This window comes from Drosophila biarmipes, chromosome X (genome assembly GCF_025231255.1).
Source record: "Drosophila biarmipes strain raj3 chromosome X, RU_DBia_V1.1, whole genome shotgun sequence".
Taxonomy (NCBI): Eukaryota; Metazoa; Arthropoda; class Insecta; order Diptera; family Drosophilidae; genus Drosophila; species Drosophila biarmipes.
This window is the reverse complement of record NC_066611.1, coordinates 23429294-23449822: the sequence shown is the minus strand read 5'-3', so window position 1 is coordinate 23449822 and position 20529 is coordinate 23429294. Positions and strand designations below refer to the sequence as shown.

The following is a 20529-nucleotide window of genomic DNA, read 5'->3' as shown; positions in this document are numbered from 1 at the left end:
GTCGTTGGCTGCCAGTACAAATGTAGTTTCTAATGCAAAGGGCCCATTGTCTGAGACTTCTTTTCCGCCGTTCTCGAGCTCCGTCCTCTCCATCCTCTCCAGCCACCCATCTCAGCTCATTGTGTCGTGCTCAAGTCCTCATTGCGATATTTTCTCAATTGCATTTGGACCACGGCCTGACAATGACATGTGTCCCCACATCTCATCCGAATCTTTCATCTGCCATCTCCCATCTCTCGACTCCCAGCTCGTCTTGATCCCATCCTCAACACTTTCGAATGCCGCGGGCCCTTAACCATTTCTGGCAAAAATCACAGCTGCACGGAGAAAAAATCCATTTAACTGATTTAAATTCGAAGTGATTCCAAGTTGACGCAAGCAAAGGAGTGCAGTAAAACAGCATTTCACACAGTGGTTACTGCACTTATGTGACGTCCTTCACAAACAAGCACTAGATGTTTTTAATCGTGCCTAATGTTTATTTCGCCAACTGGACTAAAACATGTAGTGGCCTTTTCCCAGTGTACAACCTAGACGAACACGTTAAAAGCAAGTTGAAAGAACTCTTAGGGGCTTTGTTGCTCTTTTTTCGCTTTTGATTGGTTTGACCGATTTACATTGTGCAAAAGAAATGAGTTTTGGGGGCTTAGAGGTGCGGTGCTAAGTGTGGGGGCCGAGGGCTTTTCATTTGTTTTGGCCTACTTGGAGCCAGGAAACATGTTGCTGCCTTTTTGTTTCCCCACATTCGGCCCTCCTTCTGCTGCTCGGAAGTTTTTAGCCATTTCTGATAATTAAAAAGGCAGCATTTCGTTTGTTTGTTTGCTTTTCTAAGGCTGCCATGCTCCCTTGGCAGTCTGCCATTGGCAGTGCCAGCAGCACGGAGCGGATTGGATTGGACAGGAGGGCCTGGCTGTGTGGCAGGCTAATTGAGTCCAATGTGGAATCCCACAGGGCTGCCAAGTACGTTCAAGCCCTGGGTTTAGCCCCAGACTGGCAGACTCTATCATAACACATCTGAAAATATTCGGAGGGCTAGCATCTCCCTATAAGGTGAATGAAACTTTATAGAGCTAGCTAAAGTGAAGTTAGGCCTGAGAGTACTCAAAATGAGCCATTGTATAGTGGGTCTTGCATATGTACCATCTTTCAAGCACTTTCTTTGTCGTGATTTTGACTCGCACACATCGCAATAGAGCAGTTTTAAGTTGGGGACATGATATAAGAAGTCTTCGGACGGAGAAATGGGGAGTGAGCTGTGCTTAGTCACGTTCCATGGCCAACCGGAGGAATGTGTCGCATCATCGAAGGCCCTACCAGGTTTTCTGTTTTCGGATGATTACGAATCTCGCTCCGTTGCGTAATCGCACGGATACACATTTTGATGGCGGCGGAATGATGCCGCCCTAATCCCATTGGCGATCACTTTCTATGGGGAACGGGGTCAACGGCGGCGGCTAATCTGTGGATCGACTCGTTTCGAGGGCGCCAGACGGTCGCATTTCTCTAAGCCCGAATCATTTTGGCAGATAAATACGGTACGGCCTTGTAGAGATGTATACCAAAATTACAATTTTATTTCATTTTCTACAGCTACTTGACAAATTCAATTTTGTTACTTTGCTAAAGATTTTAGTTGGTAGCTAGTAGCTGGAAAACCACATATACATTTTATAGATATTTTTTGGCCCAACTGGAGCATCGACCGTTGTGGGCTTCCTCCCGAAGTCGGACTGTAGCATCAGATCGATTCACCGGTATTAACATATGTGTGCTCAAGCTGCGGTGATTTCTTTTCGACGCGGACTTGTGTAAAGACGCATTGAAAAGAAAGTTTCCAGCCTGATGTGTGCTCAGCGGCGGCAGCAACAATGGCAGCAATAATAATTATAATATATAGCAACAACAGCAGAAGCGTGGTGCTCGGGTCTTTTGTCTCGTCTCAATGTCGCGCCCCTGGGTGAAAGGGGGAGGCCAGCGGGCAGCGGAAACTTAAGCGAGCGTTTTGTTTAAATAATCGAGAGACAGGCGAGCGCGCGCCGCAAGAAAGCGTAGTAATAATGAAAAATAATAACAATAATCATGCGCAAATGGTAGAAAACAAAGAGCACTCGCATATGTGGAGTGCACATGTACAGGAGTACATGTGTGAGACGGTCGTCGGACGCGAAGCAAGTGAAATTTTTTCTCCAACGACACTCGAAACTGTGGCGAAATTTCTTAACACTTTCGCAAGAAGTCATGAGCAGCGCACAGAAGATAAGTTAAGTTAATCACAAAAGCCGCTCAGCGAGCCGTGCCTTCGGGCATTGAGATTTAAGCTTGATTTAGTTGTTTTCCGCGCATTTTTATTCATTTTCATTGACGGTCTGAGCTCGATGCCCACCTCTGTTAGAATGCAGTGGGGTTTGGTCTGAAAAAGGTTTGAATACTAGAAGTATACAAGTGATGGGTATAATTTTTACAGTTTTGTAGTTCCATTTTATTTAACTCTCCAGTGCTTCTTAAAGAACTGTCTCCAAATATAAAAAAATATCCCAATTGCATTTTAATATACGTTCCACTGTACCCTCTGGCGATTAACAGATCATGATCACTGTTAATGGGCATCCTTTTAGCGTTAACATGGGCGCTCCGCTCTCTGGCCCCTCTCTCTCTTTCGCCGGCTGACATTGAACTGTGTCAGTGGCAGCAGCGACAACAACAACTACGTCTTGTAATGGGGCGTACTGCTCAGCTCCAGTCGCTCAGCCTCTCTCCGCTCCACAGTGGGCCAAAGGGGTTTTTATTTGTATTCTTTATTTTGCTGAAGGGAACTTAGCTTTAAACATTTAATTCATTTTCCTAAAACGTGTTTTTAAAGATTATGTATGGCAATGTACGATCGATTGGCTTTGATTTGTTTGGTAGTAGTAGTTCCCAGAGAAAACTGAAAACTTATGGATCGGTGTTTGTTGAAAAATATGAGGTTGCCAAAACAAACACAAGTCAGTGCCAAAGTAAACACCGGTTAAAGAAGCTACAGCACATTTCTTGAGTTTCAAACCTCGTTGTGTCGGGAAATATAGAAAATACAATTATTCCATTTGAAGTGCTATATAGGAGGAGTTTCAAAGTCAGCGTTCTTTCTTCAGAAGACTCCACCTGGCCCACTGTGCGCTTTTCTTTCTCCTGTGCGCATGCGCAGCGGCTCTGCCGACGCCAGCAGAGGCTGCTGGCCGCGTTTCTCGCCGCTTCGCTGTTCCGCCGTTCGTTATTCATTGTTTGTTGTCAGTCGACGCGCGTTCATCTCTTCTCATCCATCCGCCTCGTGCGTTCGCGCGTCTCGCTGTGATGTGCAACTAAACTGCCACAATTGTTATTTATTTATTTGTTTTTGTGGGTGCAATTCAGTGGACGTTCTGGTGCGCGTGCCTGCTAGTGTTTGTGTGAAAAATGCGCTAAAATGCAGCGAACGCATTGGAATAAGGACGAGCCGGAGGATAGGAACAACAACAGTGGCCGTGGGAGCGAGCAGGACAGCGGCTGTCACCAGCGTCTCTTCCTGTGCATTGCCAAGGTGTGTGAGTGTGCGCGGCTATCCATCTCCCTCTCGCACAGGTCTTTGATTTTTACTTTCTAAGCTTTGCTCGGCTCTTCTCTCGTCTCAGGACGCCCTCTCTGCGGGGCTCTCTCTTTTGTGCTACACATGAAAATATTAGGGCTTGTATTTCACCTCTATTACTATAATTTTTATTTTAACATTTTAATTCATTTTGGTCAGATACATCTAAGAAGTTTTCAATCAATTTTGGGTCTGGCTTTAGCTTTCCGTCCGATTGAAATCCATCTGCGTCTTTTTCCAGTGTAGCTAGTACCTACTCTCCGCCACTTGCAGTGCTTTTGCTGGGCTATTTATAGCTAGTTAGGGGCCTCTTGCTCCTTTTTCTTCTGCCTTTCCAACTTGTTGCTCTCCCCGCAGCTTCGCGCTGTATTCTTCTCTCCTTCCTCTTGATCTTTCTTCTCTAGTTCATTAGCATCGAACAAAGAGTTCTCTGAGGTTGCCTTCCCACCTGGAATTACCTGGAAAGCCAGCACCACTTACTTGTCGCAATATAGCAATATAAACTTACATATCTTATCAGATCCGACATTAAATAGAAGCCTTACTTCATTTAGGCCAAGAACACAGGGAGTACTAAACCGCCTAGTACCGGGAAACGAAGTGTTAGATCTGGAAACTTGAGATACGGTCCACAGGGGTTTGATGTTTTCTTCAGCCACTAAGTAAGACCAACTAAAGGCAGGATGGGCAAGCTTCTATTACGAAACACCTGCTTATCCGTACGTCGTGTCCATACATTCTAGTCGCCCACGTAGTTCCAGGAACATGCTGTAGATACATATTTCGAAAATTCATGGAAGCTGTTGGCAGTACGAAACCATGTTCCACTTCCATCTCGCTGGCCCTTCGCTAGCCAACAGCTGGTTTCTCTCGGTTTCGCCTCGCATTTCTTCAGCCATTGGCCAAGTTCCGTTTGGAACTCGGATTCGTACCGTGTGTAACACATCTCATCGCACCAGAAGCACGAGCGGAGCGGCAGGCCCCAGACCGACATCCATTCGCATGCAAATGAAATTTCGCCGCTGCTTCTGTGCGCATTTCTCTCTAAAAGCGTTTGTTCATATGCCAACGGGTGTGGCGGAGAGGAAAGGGGGCTGAAGGGGGCGAAAGGGGGCCTATTTGGATGGACAATGAAGATAAACCGTTTGAACAGCATAGTGGGTATTCTTGGACACAGCCCTAATGACCAGTCTGTTTCTCTTTCGTTTTTAATGGGCTTTTGAAAACACATGCATTCATGGTGCAAGCAATCTTTATACCCTTGCAGAGGGTATAATGATTCCAGTCAGAAGTTTGCAACGCAGTGAAGGAGACGTTTCCGACCCCATAATGTATATATAATCTTGATCAGCGTCAATACGAGTCGATCTAGCCATGTCCGTCTGTCCGTTCGCCTGTCCGTCCGTTTCTGCGCAAACTAGTCTCTCAGTTTTAGAGCCGGATCGAACAACTATACCTTATAGCTCCCATAGGATCTATCGGAAAATGAGTGTTAAAATAATATGAAAAAATTGTATCTTCGATGTTTTTTTTAGCATATAACCTCCTACGCTTGGAAATAACATTTTTTGATTGGTTTTGAATTTCGAATTAAATTTTATCAAAATCGGACGACTATACCATATAGCAAAAGTTGATCATTTCTTGTAACTGCAAGGGTATACAAACTTCGGCTTGCCGAAGCTAACTTCCTTTCTGGTTATTTATTTATTGTATTGCTTTATGCTAAAGTATTATTCAGGTGTTATTTTTTGGGTACAAGCTAAAGCTCTTTCCTTCACAAATCCAACAACCGCACATTGAGCTGTTACTGCAGCGGCACAGTGCGAACTGAGCGCTCTTTGTCCCGCCCCAAGTTGCCACAATCCGCCACGGGGTCAGCTCTTCTCTGCCCTCCTCATCCGTATCCCCATCTGCATCTGAAGGCCCCATACCTCTCCCCGCAAACCAATTTGCGACTGCGCATTAGGCGGAAGCCTAGTGAATGCGCCTAGCAGAGCATTTCGAGTCCGTTGCGAAAGTGCGAAAGGAAGTAGCCCCTCCTGCGAACGGAAAATGGGAAAAAAAACAGCACCCCCTTCTCTGTGGGCGCTTCCTGCTGTGGAAACTGTGCAGTATTCGCAGACAACAATCTGTCAGCAATATCCTGCATCCTGTGAAAGGAAATCGTCGAAAGGCGCCGGAATGGAGCGTAAATAATGGCGACTGCCTCGCTGGAGGATCGTGGGGGTGGAGGCCTGGGGAGTTCCCTTGATGAGGGTTATTTCCGAGCTCGCTGAAGGGTTACACCGCGAGCAACGGAACACCAAGATAAAGTGGGACTTTGACAGATTGGCATAGAACTGCCGCTTTCAGGAATCGCTTTACGTCCGTGCTTTGTAGGTAAACTAGGGCATCGTTTCAGATCAGTACTTTTAATCGTACACACGCCTTATAGAGGTGGTACAGCCATGCCTCCACTGACCCCACTGTGTCGCCAACTCGCTGACCGAGTGCAATTCAGCGTAAATGAATTCTGATTGAGTGCTCCATTTGCTACAGAGCAGTTGTTCACGACCAGAGATTAGTCAGCGGGAAATCATGAACGATGAGCGATCATCTGGGCACTGGAACCACAGTGCCTATGCTGATCAGTAGTAGGAGACCTCCCCCCATTTCTGCTTTCTCCGCCCAATCTGCATGGCTCGGTCTCGGTCTCGGTCTTGGTCTTGGTCTTGGTCTTAGTCTTCCCCCGAGTCCGACTGTTTTCCAATCGCTGATCGTTGGCTGGTTTCCAGAACCAGCGGCTTCCATGCTCGCAGTCCGTTAGCAGCGGCAAAGACTCTTCTCCAGAGATCGGAGACACCGATTTAGCCATGGCCCCGGGCGGTTTTACAGTTCCAGGTAGAACCGATCCAAACCGAACCGAACGCGGCTGGAAACTGAACGGAATGGAACGGGCTGGAACAGCTGGCGAGGTCTGTCGCTTTTACTTTGCATGCGAACAGTTAGGAAGGCTGGCGGCCGAGGCAGTCGCTGCTCTATTAACCGGCTCTGGCCAAGAGATTTACGCTGACTGTAATCACAACCATAACCATAGCCATAACCAGAACTCAGGCCGAAACCGGAAGTGAGTGAACGACGCCTTCCGCCTCTGCATCTCTCTCTTTATCTCTTTCCCTGCAAGCGCTTTCTCTCCTCAAGATACTATACATACAAGATACTATGTCTGATGTCAGACCGATTGTTTTAAGGTTTCAGTTTAACCAACTCCTTGTTTGTATTACCATGAAGTGATAATTAATCACTGACAACTCCTTTGGAACCGAAGAAACAGTGATCAGTTGCATGCATTTCTCCTTTGATCGATTGAGATGCTTTCATGGAACTGATACATCAGCGTGCACAATCGACCTTTCTTCGCAGAGCCCTCCACTGCTGACCCATTCCAGTGAACTTAGTCACAATGCGGGGCGCTCGGGGCTGCGACTCTCTCCGATAAACCTTGTTCGATTTTCAGTCCAGCCCCGCCCCGCCTCGACCCGCCCCTGCGAGCCCCGCGAGGCAAAAGTGAAAGTAGCGCCCGCGGGCCATTAGCAAGTCTCTGAAACTAGACAAGACTTGGTGACCTGTTGGCCTAGGCCAGCCGACGGATGACACATTGCAACCAAAAACCACACTGGTGCCCGAGTGCCATAACAGCTTTGGAAACAGCTTCTTTCCCGTTGGCGGAAATAGTCCAATTACAAATCATGGGACTCGGATTTCGACTCCTCACGGGCCGTTTCCTTTGAAGAAGCGAGAATCGAATATCTTATGTCATAGCCAGTAAAAGCATCAAGCCCCTGTTCCCTGGCTTCGTCGCGGTAATGTGTTCGAGGAAAGACGCCAGATAAACAAACACGATCGTCGGGAAAGAGGTGAGGATCGTAAATACGATGACGCATGGCATCGCTCACCTCTCTTTCGGGCCGCACATCGTCAGAATCCGCTTCGAAGGAATCCCTGGACCCGCACAGTGGGTCAAGGTGGTGAAAAATAGAAAAATATTTTCTGAGAAATATACGTTTTTCAATGCTAACCCATAACTATTTTGTTGTTCCCTAGAAATACCCTTGTTTATGTGCAAATTGAATCAAAATAATTACCAGTTCCAGAGAACGAAAATGTATAATCTTCGGAAAAAATCTCTCGAAGAAAGGTTCGTGGCCCCCATAAATCCACTTGCAGTATTAGTTACTTTCTTAGGAAAAAGCTTTTCAGGCAAAACGCCATTATCTCCTTTGGTTTCCGAATTGTTTTGCAAAAATCAGTGACAATTCTCAAATATTCAGCGTGAACTCGCACAAAATACGAATTAATTTATGAGAGTTCGCACACGACCGTGAGCTCGTAGGGCGGCACTTCATGCTAATTGATGGGCTGCGGTTCAGTGAATGGGAACTTCTGCGAACTCTGCCAGATAAAAGCTCGGGTTCTCGCGAACACAATTCGCCAGATAAGTTATCGCCTGTCGCAGCGCCCATCAAACACCGGCGATATCGCCGACCTGGCCCACTGTGCGCCGCCGTCGAAGGGTGACATATGGTGGCTCCGCCAGCGGTACTGCCATCGGCGACTCCCGCATGACTCAATTGGTCGGCATGCCTCCGCTGGCGCCGCCCGCGTCCCGCTTCCGAGAAGCCGCTCAACGTGTTCGCTGCCCCTGCAGTTCGTTAACCGCAGCAGAGCAGCGGCGGTACACGGATCGAAAAAATGTGACAAATCGGAAGTTCCCGTTAAGAAGACACCCAAATATTATGCTTTAGGATGCACCTCATCTCGAATGTAACTTAAGATCAATCAACAGTGTGGTGGCTGCTAACCATATCAAGTTATTTGAATGATTTTATAGGGAAAAATGATTATATCTTAGTATATGTGATCACGGTTCCAACTCTCAAAACTGTGAAGTATTGAACATTCGCTGTTCTAGACATATTATCTAAAGTAACGGCTTGCGATTAAAGTAGTTCTTAAAATAATATCAATAGTTTTAGAACCAGTTTGAGCTTTTCTACTTTGGACAGTTCTATAACGATACAAAGTTAGGGCTATACATATCTTCATTTTACCTACTTCAACCTTAGTTGGAGTAAAATATTTAATAAAGAAGTCTCTGTGCTCGCTCGCTGGCTTCGAACCCACACCCGCGTTTCTCCCAGTGTACCCGCTATCAGTCGGCGACGTCGACAGCGCTGCCTTCCGCTCTGCCCGGCGATCGAAGCCAAGTGGCCGCGAGTATTTGCAGTTTTCAGTACACGAGATACTTCGGACGCGGCGTGTCGCGACAGAGAGCCCCGAGCCCCCATATCATCATCCCTGACCTGCAGGACATCCCAGTTCTTGTCCAGGTGCCAGCAGTGCGAGTGCAGCTTCGGTGATCTGAGTTACAAGTACCCATCATCGAAACAACCAGCATGGTGCATCTGTATCAGCGCCGTCGCAGCCGCGAACAGGTGGGTTTCGGTCGGTGCCAATCGGTTCCGTTCTGGGTCTATCCGTGCGTTGGTGGAGCAATGCCTGTGCCCGTGCCTGGCATTTCGAATGTCCAATTAGCCGGCGTAGGAAATCGACTGGGTGAAGGGCTCCGGAAGAGTGAATGAAGCACTTGGAAGTCCACGGAACTCGCACCTGGGGTGGGGGTGGCAGCCACGGAGAAGCGGCGTTGGGTAAACACTGGAAAGCCCAGAAAACACCGAACGGCGATGGGGAAAAGGCCTCAATTGGCACGCCAATAATGACGAATTGCCTTTAATTGGTCAATGCCCGGCCGGCGCATGGTGCTTTAATTTCGTTGATCCGACACTTTGGCGGCTCTGGCTCCTCGCATTGCATTAACCTTGGTGTGAATCGGGGTCAGCGCCACACCCGGAGGCGCTCTGACGAGGCTGACCCATTGGGAACCGAATGAAGCTTAAGAACTGAATGGGTGCATAACTATCTCCAAGAAATGACGGTGTCAGGCACTGAGGTCGCGGAACTTGCTAGATACAGATAGTTCGACTGGAAGCGGAAAGCCGAGAGGTGGCCCATTTGTTGATACTACCCATTTGCACTCCTAATCTCGAAGATAAGGTGGGCCCGGCGCAACAGCTTGCACAATGTGCATACTGCCTATGGCACATAGTGGCATTATAGAGTGATGTGATCACGGGCGTGAGCCATTGGCTCAAAGTGAAAGATGATCGCCGTGCCCAACTGCGCGGCATCACGATGTGGTGAGAACACGAGTTCGCATTTTGCGTCACTCCGTAAAGTGCACAACTTTAGGATCCCTCGACTCTGAACTAGTTCCGCCGATCATAAAGTCGGCGGGTTTATTGATCGCAGACCTATCCCATCCCATCCAACGCCCGCGAATCAAATGGGCAGTGGCAAAGCGGAAACCAGTTGACCACTCAATGTGGGTCAGAGTGGCAGAACTAGCTCCGCAATTTAGCCAATTGTCGTAAACTCACTTGCTTATGATGGAGGTCCCAGCCTGCCAAGAGGTTCGCTCGCTGCAGATGCTTTTTATTGAGGCTATCTTTCAGGATCTCCGAGGTACTGCACAGACACTTGACGCAAGCGCTAAACCTGTGCTGTCCCAGTGCTATTTCACATAAACTCGTAATGTAATGGAATCGATTTCGATCGAATTGCCGAGGAACTGCCTCAAGGATCGGGAAATGCAACGCTATCTTTCGGAATATCCAGACATTTTGATTAAAATCGTCAAAATGGCTCTTCAAACTTTTGCATATACAAATTCTGTTGAATTTGAGTTTAATTTACTGCGGGAAATGTTCAATTTTTATGGCGCAAATCTTATTATTTAAGATCTGTTCCCTACTATTTATGGGGAACTTTTGTTTCCCATTTGAGGTTGTAAATACTATTGTTTTCTATAAAACAGATGAGGAACCTTTTTCTAATTAAATAGCTTTAGTTTTCCAAAGAACTGCTTAAGAGAATGTCGTCCAATGGATTTCTGGCTAATAGATCGTTTTTACGAAGTCATGCAGCTCTAGTTGAAGCCATTCATATTGCAAGCAAACGCCTCACACTCTCGCCTTATTTTCTGTGACTTTGCAGGCTGTGAAACAATTCATTGATCTCTGCAACAACCTGGGTGCTAACTGCAGCACGACGACAGCCACATCCCCGTCAGCTTCCTCCTCCTCAGCCAGCAGCACGCAGAACTTAATCGCGATTTTGCCGCCACACACACAGCAGCTGCAGGTGCAACTACCGGCGGCCCCGGGCGATGGAGGGGGTGGTGGAGGCGCCCCCGTGAGGCGCCACATATCGCACACGACAGCCGTGAAGTTTCTGTACGCCCGTAAGTTCGACATACCGCGAGCGGTCTCGCTGTACGAGCAGCACGAGCAGATCCGCCTCAAGGAGTATCTCTACAACATCGATCCGGACGTGGAGCCCCTGCGCTCCGAGCTGCAGACCGGCAAGTTTACCATCCTGGTGAGTGTGTGATCCTTATCCCGACCCTCGGCTGCCTTGCTAATCGCCACCTTACTTCCGCTTCAGCCCGCTCGCACCTCCAGCGGGGCCGCCATCGCCCTCTTCACCGCCAATCGACACAGTCCGCTGAGCGTCTCGCACACGACCACGCTGCAAGGCATCGTCTACCAGCTGGACAGCGCGCTCCAGGACTCGGAGACGCAGCGCGCCGGCCTCGTCTTCATCTACGACATGAGCGGCTCCAAGTACTCGAACTTCGACTACGACCTCTCCCAGAAGATTCTCACGCTGCTCAAGGTGAGTTATCGATGGCATACTTTTGGGCGGTGGGTCCGTGGGGAAATCTGAGAGGGATCTTCAGTCGTAGTGGAAGGCGGTGGTTTTTATACACAGAAGCTATAATATTATCTTTAGGATCTCGAAATTATTTTTACTGATCAGTTCTACTCATGTATGCCTTTGCTTAAAGCCTGAAAGGGTTGTGTAAACATATGTACCTTCAAAAGTTTCTATTATTATTTAGTATGTTATATTATATTATTTAGTATAGAAAGTACCTCTTGAAAGACTCTTAAATATGATTTTAGTTTGGTATTGGAAGAATATTGTTTAGAGGGATAGGAATCAACCAGCCAGGTTAAATTTAATCAATGCGAAAAACATTTCTAATCAATGAAAGATTGATTGAAAAGTTTGTTATTATATTAGAAAAAAACCGATGATGTTTAATATGGAAATGGAAGTACCCTTTACTAGAATTATGTGATTTGTATCTTTTTCTTGAAATATTTAGCTTAGAAGTATATAAAATCAACCGGCCAGGTGCAATCCGAGCAAAATTTAGGACATTTCTTATTTATGCTTTGTTAAGTTAACTTGTTGCAGTATGCATCTGGTTTTGAATAAGTAAAGAACAACCTTTAAGATACTGCACTTCTACTCGCAAAGTTTTTGCCCGAAATGTGTCTGCTTCGGAGTGCAATCCGACACATTTCCAGGTGGCCTGACATCACAGTGTGCCCCATTGTGGCACTTCCGGCCCTCGTCGTGGCAAGTCAAAAGTCAACAGTCAACAGCCAGCAGTCAACGCAACCCAATCCCAGCTTGCCCCACAAAGGCACGAAGCGTGGCACCGCGGCCCCTGAAATTAAAATATCAAACATGCCTCTATTAATACAAAAGATATTTCTCATTTGGTGTGTGCGTTTGCGTTGTTCCACGGGCCCGTATACGCGCAATCTTTTTTGTCGCATCTGCGAATCCAGTATCCGCGCATCCAACTATCCAACTATCCGACTATCCGAGTTTCTGTGCCAAGTGGCCTGTGGATTCCCCATCAACGGAATGGCGGAAAAATGTCTTCAAGCTGAAAATTTCTGTCTCGTTTCGCTGGCTTTTCATGTCATGCGTCAAATTTCGCTGTTGTATTTGTTCATATTTACTTTGTGGTTCTTGTTGATTGAAAGGAAGTGGGAGGGATCTTGGAAATCATGGTCGGCATGGGGCAAGTTCTTGATTTACATGGATGTCGGATTAGGTTTCTGATTTGTGGTGCATCAAACCATTTTTCGAGGCAATTCAAGCTTAAATTCGGGAATTTTATAATCAAATTTTAAGATTATAAACAGAAGGAATATAATAATTATATATTGTATCATCTTACATCTTAACCCTAAGGGTTTTCCATGGAAATGTGGAGTATAAAATATAAGGTAATAGTTAGGTTTATTATGTTAGGATTATTATATTATTTTAGTTATTATATTAGGATTGATAACCCCTTTTTGTGCTATGGTAGTTTCCTGTTTCCGAACTAGCTTTGAAAAGTGCCCTGTGGGCCGCTTTGAGGCCTGTTGGGACTTTCTCCATTCCTCCGCTGTGCCGCCCGTAAAAGTTAGTTATTCGCTTTGTTTTTACATGGACTCCCATAAAATATTACTGTCGTACCTGACTCGGTAATCCTTGTTGTAGGAAGTCGTTGAGTGCACACAATCAGCGCTTGAGCGAAACCGGGAAGAGGGAAGCCCCCTCTGGAAGTACACTCCCGCAGGGGGTGGTGGGTGGCTGTGGCGGTAGGTAGGCGGTGGGTGGCCTGGCTATCGCAGCATGCGGTGCGTGGGCGGCGGCCTTCGTCTGCCCACGCGAACGATGAAAGCAACTACCTCATGCATACCAACGCACTCCCTTAGTCACGCAGAATAAGACGTCATTTTGATTGGGGACAACCCACTGTCGCCACCCCCACACCGCCACCACGCCTACCACCCCTCCCCCACTATTTGCATAAATAAAAAATGTGCAAAAACAACAACAGGTAGCTGACATCCCGGCCTGTTGTTGTTGCTGCTCTGATGTCTTGTTTTCCATTTCATTTGCGCTCCGTTTGCTCGAGTCCCACATTTGTGTGCTCTTTGCTGTCTGGCTGTTTGTCTTGGAATTGCGTTCTTCATTTCGTCCTACTGGAAACGTACAGTTCCCAGAGATCGTACTGCGAAGTGTACAGGGCACGCCATATATGTACCTAAGTATTTTGGGGGACTTTTGGTTCGGGGCCCAGAGAAATCGCCGGCCGGCATTGAAAATCGACGACCATTGGAGCCTCTCGACACATTTCGCTCGATTTGCCAAAAAGCCTCTTCAGGTTGATAGATATATATGAATAAACATTTACATTGGTGTTTATCTACCTACCCGTATTTGTATACATAATCTACCCACTCGGACGTACAAGCTGGGAAAGTCAAATAACACTCATTATTTGTTATCTAATATAATCTATTAGTCATTTCTATAGAAATGGATTTATTTCATCCCTCGGGTACACTTTACTTTTTGAACCCACTAAGATTAGGTACATCTTATGTTGGAAGTAAAATTAATTTAATTTTGGCCAGATTTATGAGAAAATTATACAAATATTATTACAACATTTTTACAAATATTATATTGAATATTACTCTTAATATGTTATCGAATATAATCTATTAGTCATTTCATTGGACACGGATATATTTCATACCACTTTGGGGTACACTTTTATAATTCAAGGAGCAAAGACTAGGTACATGTTATGTTTGAAATAATTTGCGTTTAAGTTTGACCAGATTAATGGGAAAAACTTAAAATATAGACCGATAGATTCAATAGTAGATTAGTAAAAAAATGTTACAATATTTAGTTCGTTCTTTGTTTATAATATAAGGTTGCACATATCATTAGCTATGTTTGTGACCACGACTGTCTAATACATGCACATCCATCCATGTACATTTATATATTTCATTCTGCTACGAAAATCAAAACGCACAAAAAATAAAGTTAACAATAAAAGCGATTCGGCGTGGGCGCGCTCTTCCCCGCCAATGGAAGGCCAGTGGTCGGAGCGAGACGGGGATAGGTGTAGGTGGGAGAGGAAGAGGAAGTGCGGGAGAATGAGAGAGTGTCCAAAAAGCGTTCTCTTTGGCGCGTGTCTTAGTGCTTTTTTACTACTATTGTTTTTGGGAATGGGAGAAAGAGAGAGCGAGGATAAACAGCGTTGGCGGTAAGCTCGAAGTCAGTGACGTCATGGTGACTGAAAGAAGCGAGGCAAACACAAACTTTGGCTTGTACCAAGGCGCGTATGCGCAATATTTTGGGTCCAATCACGCATACGCAGCGTTGTCGCAATGGGAAGACCGCAGCACACACACACACTTGAAAAGAGTGGAATGTGCCCACGCTTTTTCACTCTCACTTTTACGCTGAGATTCGGGGGGGCAGAGAGAGAGAGAGAGAGACTCTGTTTATGGGTAATCAAATTAATGAAATTGTGATCACATCGAGTAATTTTTCCTCTTTTGCCAATAAAAGGTAAGGTTTGGGATTTGACTATAGCTATATTCGCATTTCAATATTCAAAGCGTGGCAAACGTGAATTATTTCAGACGGGGTTCTCTTTATTATCACGAAGTCGGTAGATCATGAAGCTTATGGCATAAACACGGCGAGAGAGGTCGGAAGAGAGGGCAAAGCTTCGTCGCGCTCTCTTCCGCTGGGTCGCTTGTGGCTATCTTACGCTTGTGCTTGATTAACTAATTCAGTTGACGTGTTCTAGTCGAACGTTATAGATTGTATCCAACAGATCCAACTATCCCATCCCCCATCCATCCCCAAAGCATACGAACGGTACGAGCGGTGAAAATGTGCGTCGATATGGAAAAGCCATTTCCCATTTCCACCCAGCACGCGTGTGAAAGTTTTCATCTATTTTCTTCGGTTGCCCCCGTTTCTTTTTTGGCTGCTGCACTTGGCCCACAAACACTTCATCAAACAGTGATTGACGGCGGGATAATTTGGTCGTATTTATAGAAGCAGATCGTTCGCTCGGGAAAGCGGTGCGCAGTTCATTCATTGCTCGGTTGGCTTAAATACACGATTAATACCCGATGACGCCGACCGATATGTTAACGCTTTTGTTATTGTTGCTCGATACGTCGGCTGCCGCTGTGTGTTATTTTTACAACGTGCTTTTTGTTGCCACAGCCGTTCGCTTCGACATTGACGCAAATGTTTAGACCAGACCCGAGTCTCTAAAATGCAAATTTATACGCCAGAAACAGAAACGACAGAATTGTACGCCCTCGGAACGTGGATTACTCCGCTTCCGCATTACAAGAGTGGTTCCGGAAAATCCGAAAAAAAAATAAAACCATCGAAAAGTCCAAAAAATAAATACAGTCTGCCCCGACAACTCCCCGAAAAGTCCAATATTCCATTTAAATGACTAATTAAGAAATTGGTGGCGTGTTTTCCAAATACATTTTAAAATACCACAGTAAATAATTTGATGGCTTTTGAACGTGGGACCTTTGCTTTAATTTTTATTGATAATTCAGAAATTACCTTGTTGCGTAATTCAATGGATAGCCATAGCCATAGAATAGCCAAAAAAAGAAGCCTAAAGATTGGGTTTACAAAAAAGACTTATCTTATCAAAGCTATTACTATTTCTAGTCCATTTATAGTAGCTTCTTTTTGGTCGGGAAATGGTACTTAAAAAACTTCTGCTTTTTGGCTTAGTTTTTGCTTAGCTTAATAAAAAAACAATATTAGTAAATTTCAAAAGCACAGTCATCAATGCATCGGTACTTTAGAATGTATTTATTTGTCACTTGATGTCACTGTCAATATTAGTTATTGTGCTTTTGTTTAAACTTAATGGGCTTTAAATTCAATCTTTTTATCACAAGTATCTTCTTACTCAAACATTTCTTTAAATTGCCTAGACAATATTTTTGCAACCATAAAGTGTTAGGCGCATAATATCCTGCTTTCTAAATGGGGCTGGCAACCCTGCTGGCAACTTCAACCACTTGAGCCACCCACTCGCGAGCAATCGACAGCTGCATCGCATGCAACCTTGCACTCGCAAACCAACCCCTAGCACTCCGGCTCTCTCTCTCGCGCTTCCTTTCTCCGTCCCTCGCTCTCCCAACAACCCCCTGGTGTCCAGTCCACCAGGGTTGCCAGAGAGCAGTCCGCTGCCGATGGTGGTGGCAAAAAGAGAGCGCGTGCGCCGAGAACGTAGCCGCAAAATAGCAAAAAAAATATCAGAAAAAGCAAAACGAATCGAAAAAAATAAAATAAAGCAGCCACAGCAGTCAGACGTAGTTCAGCTTTCCACGACGACGCGCAACAAACAAACTACATAAAGAAAAGCGAGAAAATCCAATGAAACGCAGCGGCCAAAAAGAGACAACTCAGAGGCGTAGGAAAATCGAAATCTGAGTCGAAATATTGCAAAACCGAAGAAAATTCAAGATTGAAATTGTTGCTCAGCCAAAAGAGAAATACTTCTGCTAACCAGTTGAAAAATTCTTGTTTGTTTTTCTTGTTTTTCCAAGTGCAAAGAAAAGTGGAAAACTCTCTGTGCCTGTGTGTGTGTATGTGTGTATCTGAAATCAGCTTTAGTTTGTTGAATGTTCCACACGCACTTTGCAGCAACAAATTCGCGGATCCCCTAGCTGGGTGAAAAACGGACGAAAAGTATCTGCGAGTTCGCAGATTTTGCAAAACAAACTGAACTTTAACCTAGACTGTAACCGAAAAACCGAACCTCAAATGCGTATCCTTTTTGTTTTGTTTTTTCCCCGTTGAAACCCCAACAATCCCAACCCAACCCCCGAATGTCTGCCGTTTGACCCGTCAGAAGATAAAGGGAGGATGTGCATGCATCCCATTGTGTAATGTGACAAATCGGCAGCACACAAAAATAATAGCAAAAACAAAAAATACGAAACACACGCAAGTAAAGTTATGTAAAATTGTTCGGTTGCAAGTGCACGCAATTAGCATTTAATTGTGCGAACCACACTATATATTACAATAAAAATCTGAATAATTAGACAGCCGCGGTGGCGGCAGCAACAACAACAATAGCAACAACGCGGCAATCAACAACAATCCATAACAACGCCAACGCGCCACTCAGGTACATGCTAATACAGATACAGCTACAGATACAGATAGCCTGGGATACGGATAGATATACAAAATATATAGGTGTATATATATGTACCCATCGCCTATATGGACAGAGAGTCGCCCCCTGACTGATTTGTAAAGACCTCGCCAAAAACATTTCTATTTGCTGTTTTCGCTGTCTTTTGTTTTCAAGGAAATCACTTTTTGTTTTCGGCTATTTGTGGACAACAAACATTTATTTTTAATTTGAATTTTGTTTATGATTCATTAGCCTGGGCTTTCGCAGTGATTCACGTTTTAAGTTGATCGCGGTGCTTAGGCAAATCACAGCTACTCCATCCCGCGGATTGAGCCCGATGTGTTTGTTGCTCAATTAGCCAAAGCCAGGGACTTTGGATGGGACGTTTGTGTCAAAGTAGGTCAGCTAATTGGGTTAGCCCGGCTGGAGGCGAAACTATTGTTGGCCGGGAGCACTCATCAGGGGACACCTAGGCTCTGGGCCTATTTAGATGAAATAGGGGGGTTGACAAGGGGGTATTTATAGATCATAAACGAATGAGTTTAAAAAAGGGTAAGCCTAAATAAAAAGGCTTATGTTGAGAAAAGAGAGAAACTTACAAAATTGTATATATGTTGAAATTACAAATCGAACTTATCGATACTAAATGGTAATCGAAATAACCATTACTCTTTACCATCTGAATGTATAGCAAGACTGATTTACTTAAAATTGCAATTAGCGTCACTAATTACTTGTCAAAGTAAGAAATACCATTGAACTGTCTGACTTAAGCAGACTTTTTTAAAAACAAAGTAATCGTTGTGTATCGAATTAATCGTTTTTGTGTTTTCAAAGAAAATCCAACTTCATTTATTAAAAATCGAAATTTCCCAAATCTAAGTCACTTTAAAGCTGATTATACCGCCAAGAAATCCCGAGATACTGCTCCCACCACCACATTCTCAGCGAGCTGCCTTATGCAGATATCTTGGGGTTCTCGCAGTCGACCATCAATGGCAGGTGATACGCGACTTTTGTTTTCTTTGCGCTTACCTGTCCTCTCCGCTGCCTGCCTTCGAGACAACAAAAGCTGCTGCTGCGACTGTCATTCACAGAGCTTGACAAAAATCAACAACAATAGGAGCAACAGCAGCAACAACATGGGCAAATACGCCAATAATACCGGGGGGAAGTGGTAGAACTGGGGTAGGAATACGGAGACCGAGGAGGAACAAGTGGAGGCAATCAAACACAGCTGTTGGCGGTGGCTCAACGGCGCGTACACATTTTGCTGCCACTTTTTACTTCTTACCTTTTGATTTATATCCCCCGGTGTCTGCTCGTTTTTGAATACACAAAGGTACATATTTGTGTGTGTCATTTTTCTATACGCCAAAGAAAGAGTGCTAGTTACAGTGCGTATCAGAAGTTTGAGACAGTTGACCATTCAATCGAGAAAGGCAGGTAATTTGTGGATTAAGTTTCGAAAATAGATATCGATATTTTCGTTATTAGTTATCGGCTGGGATCAGTTGATATAGCTGTTATATTATTGAAGTTACGTATCATTTAGTTTAAGTAAAGTATTCAACAGATTTATTCAATGAACTATGATGTACTCTAATCAAAAATCGAAAAAATCGATATTAGTTATCGACTGGGATCAATGGGTAAATTGTTTGTACCTTGTTGTTTATCCGCCTGATTGATGCAACCCTATGTAGGTGTATCCAAAAGGCTTGTGTATCAGTTCTACTTCCATTTATCAAAAATTAAAACAATCGATGTAAGTTATCGACCAGAATTACCCAACCATTTGAGAGCCATTTGCAACTAGAGTGCTGGCATACGTTATGATAAATATTGAATGTATCGCATGCAGCCCTTCGACCTTTCGAATGACAAGTGTTTTAAGTATTTGCCCGTGTCTCCGTCTCCAAGGGACTTTCAATTGATTGGCTTGCGGCCTTACACATATCATATTCTGGGCAAATAAGCCTCGATTCGGTTGGGATCTCCCACATGTGTGTGCGATAGTCGAGTCGAGCCGTCAGTCAATCAGCGTGAAGAGCTCTCCAATTAGCATGGCTTATCCGGAGCCATCAAATATTGATTCCCCTTACGGATGGATTCTTGTCTTCTGTGCGACTGTTCCACCTGCAGCCGAATAGTATTTATTATTTATCTTCAGTACAACACAACTGAAAACTGGCTTAGCTTTTTGCCTCTGACATATTGTTATTTTTTCGCTTTCTACTTGAACCTTTTCGTTGTAAACATTTCTGCTTCGGTTTTCCTGTTATACTGCTCGGCTGTACTTGAAGATGGCGAGAAACTATATCTTTATAGATATTTAAAGTTGAATTAAGCTGTTCTTAAGTTATTTCCACCTCGGCTTTGCATCATTTCTCAAAAATAGAAATACTTCAATTAGATAATTGAACAAAGCTGATTAATCATAAGTTACCGATGGCCATTTCCCATGATCTCTTGGCCCCGAGTTCGCTTGTTCATTTTTCTTTGGGCCTCTTCCTCCCTTTTGTCCCCTCGTTTATCGGTTTGTTTGCTGTGCGTGCCGCTTTCGCCTTTTTTGGCCAACGCCGACGACAAATTCGTTTCATGCCCAAAGACGGGGACAAGCTTAAAACGCATTACCAATTTTGGTCATGGCTAATTTCACATATTTATTTATTGTTTCGCCCCCTTTGCATGTGTGGTATATGGAATATGACTGAGAAATGGTCGGGGAGAAAAAAGCAAGCATACTGGCCACTTTTTACACATGGCTGGGACCGCGTGGCGTATACTTGATAACATTTTCAACTTTGATTGCGTCGATTCCGCAGAATTTCCTGGCTAATTGGGTTCCTCGTGAGTCCCCCTTGACATTTGTAGATTGCAATTGAATTGCATCTTCTGAATTCCCAGAAAGTGCCACTGCATGTAAATGATATTCTCCGTAATTAAGGGTTTGATTTCAGGGAAC

The 20529-nt window shown here is 44.8% G+C and overlaps 1 protein-coding gene across 4 annotated transcripts in view; it reads left to right on the top strand.

Annotated features, from left to right (window-relative positions):
• The window catches only part of LOC108023405 (tyrosine-protein phosphatase non-receptor type 9), a 35092-nt gene that overhangs the window by 5110 nt on the left and 9453 nt on the right, over positions 1-20529 (top strand). Inside the window, exons 1-3 of one of the 4 annotated variants that reach the window (XM_017092856.3) lie at positions 3261-3556; positions 10697-11080; positions 11147-11377. In XM_017092856.3, the coding sequence (XP_016948345.1) occupies positions 3443-3556; positions 10697-11080; positions 11147-11377 (729 nt within the window). In that variant the 5' untranslated portion in view covers positions 3261-3442. Of the gene's footprint in view, positions 1-3260; positions 3557-8926; positions 9079-10696; positions 11081-11146; positions 11378-15177; positions 15245-16962; positions 17550-20529 lie in introns of those variants that run through there. The other 3 variants (XM_017092859.3, XM_044093625.2, XM_050885091.1) reach the window with 3 other exon arrangements.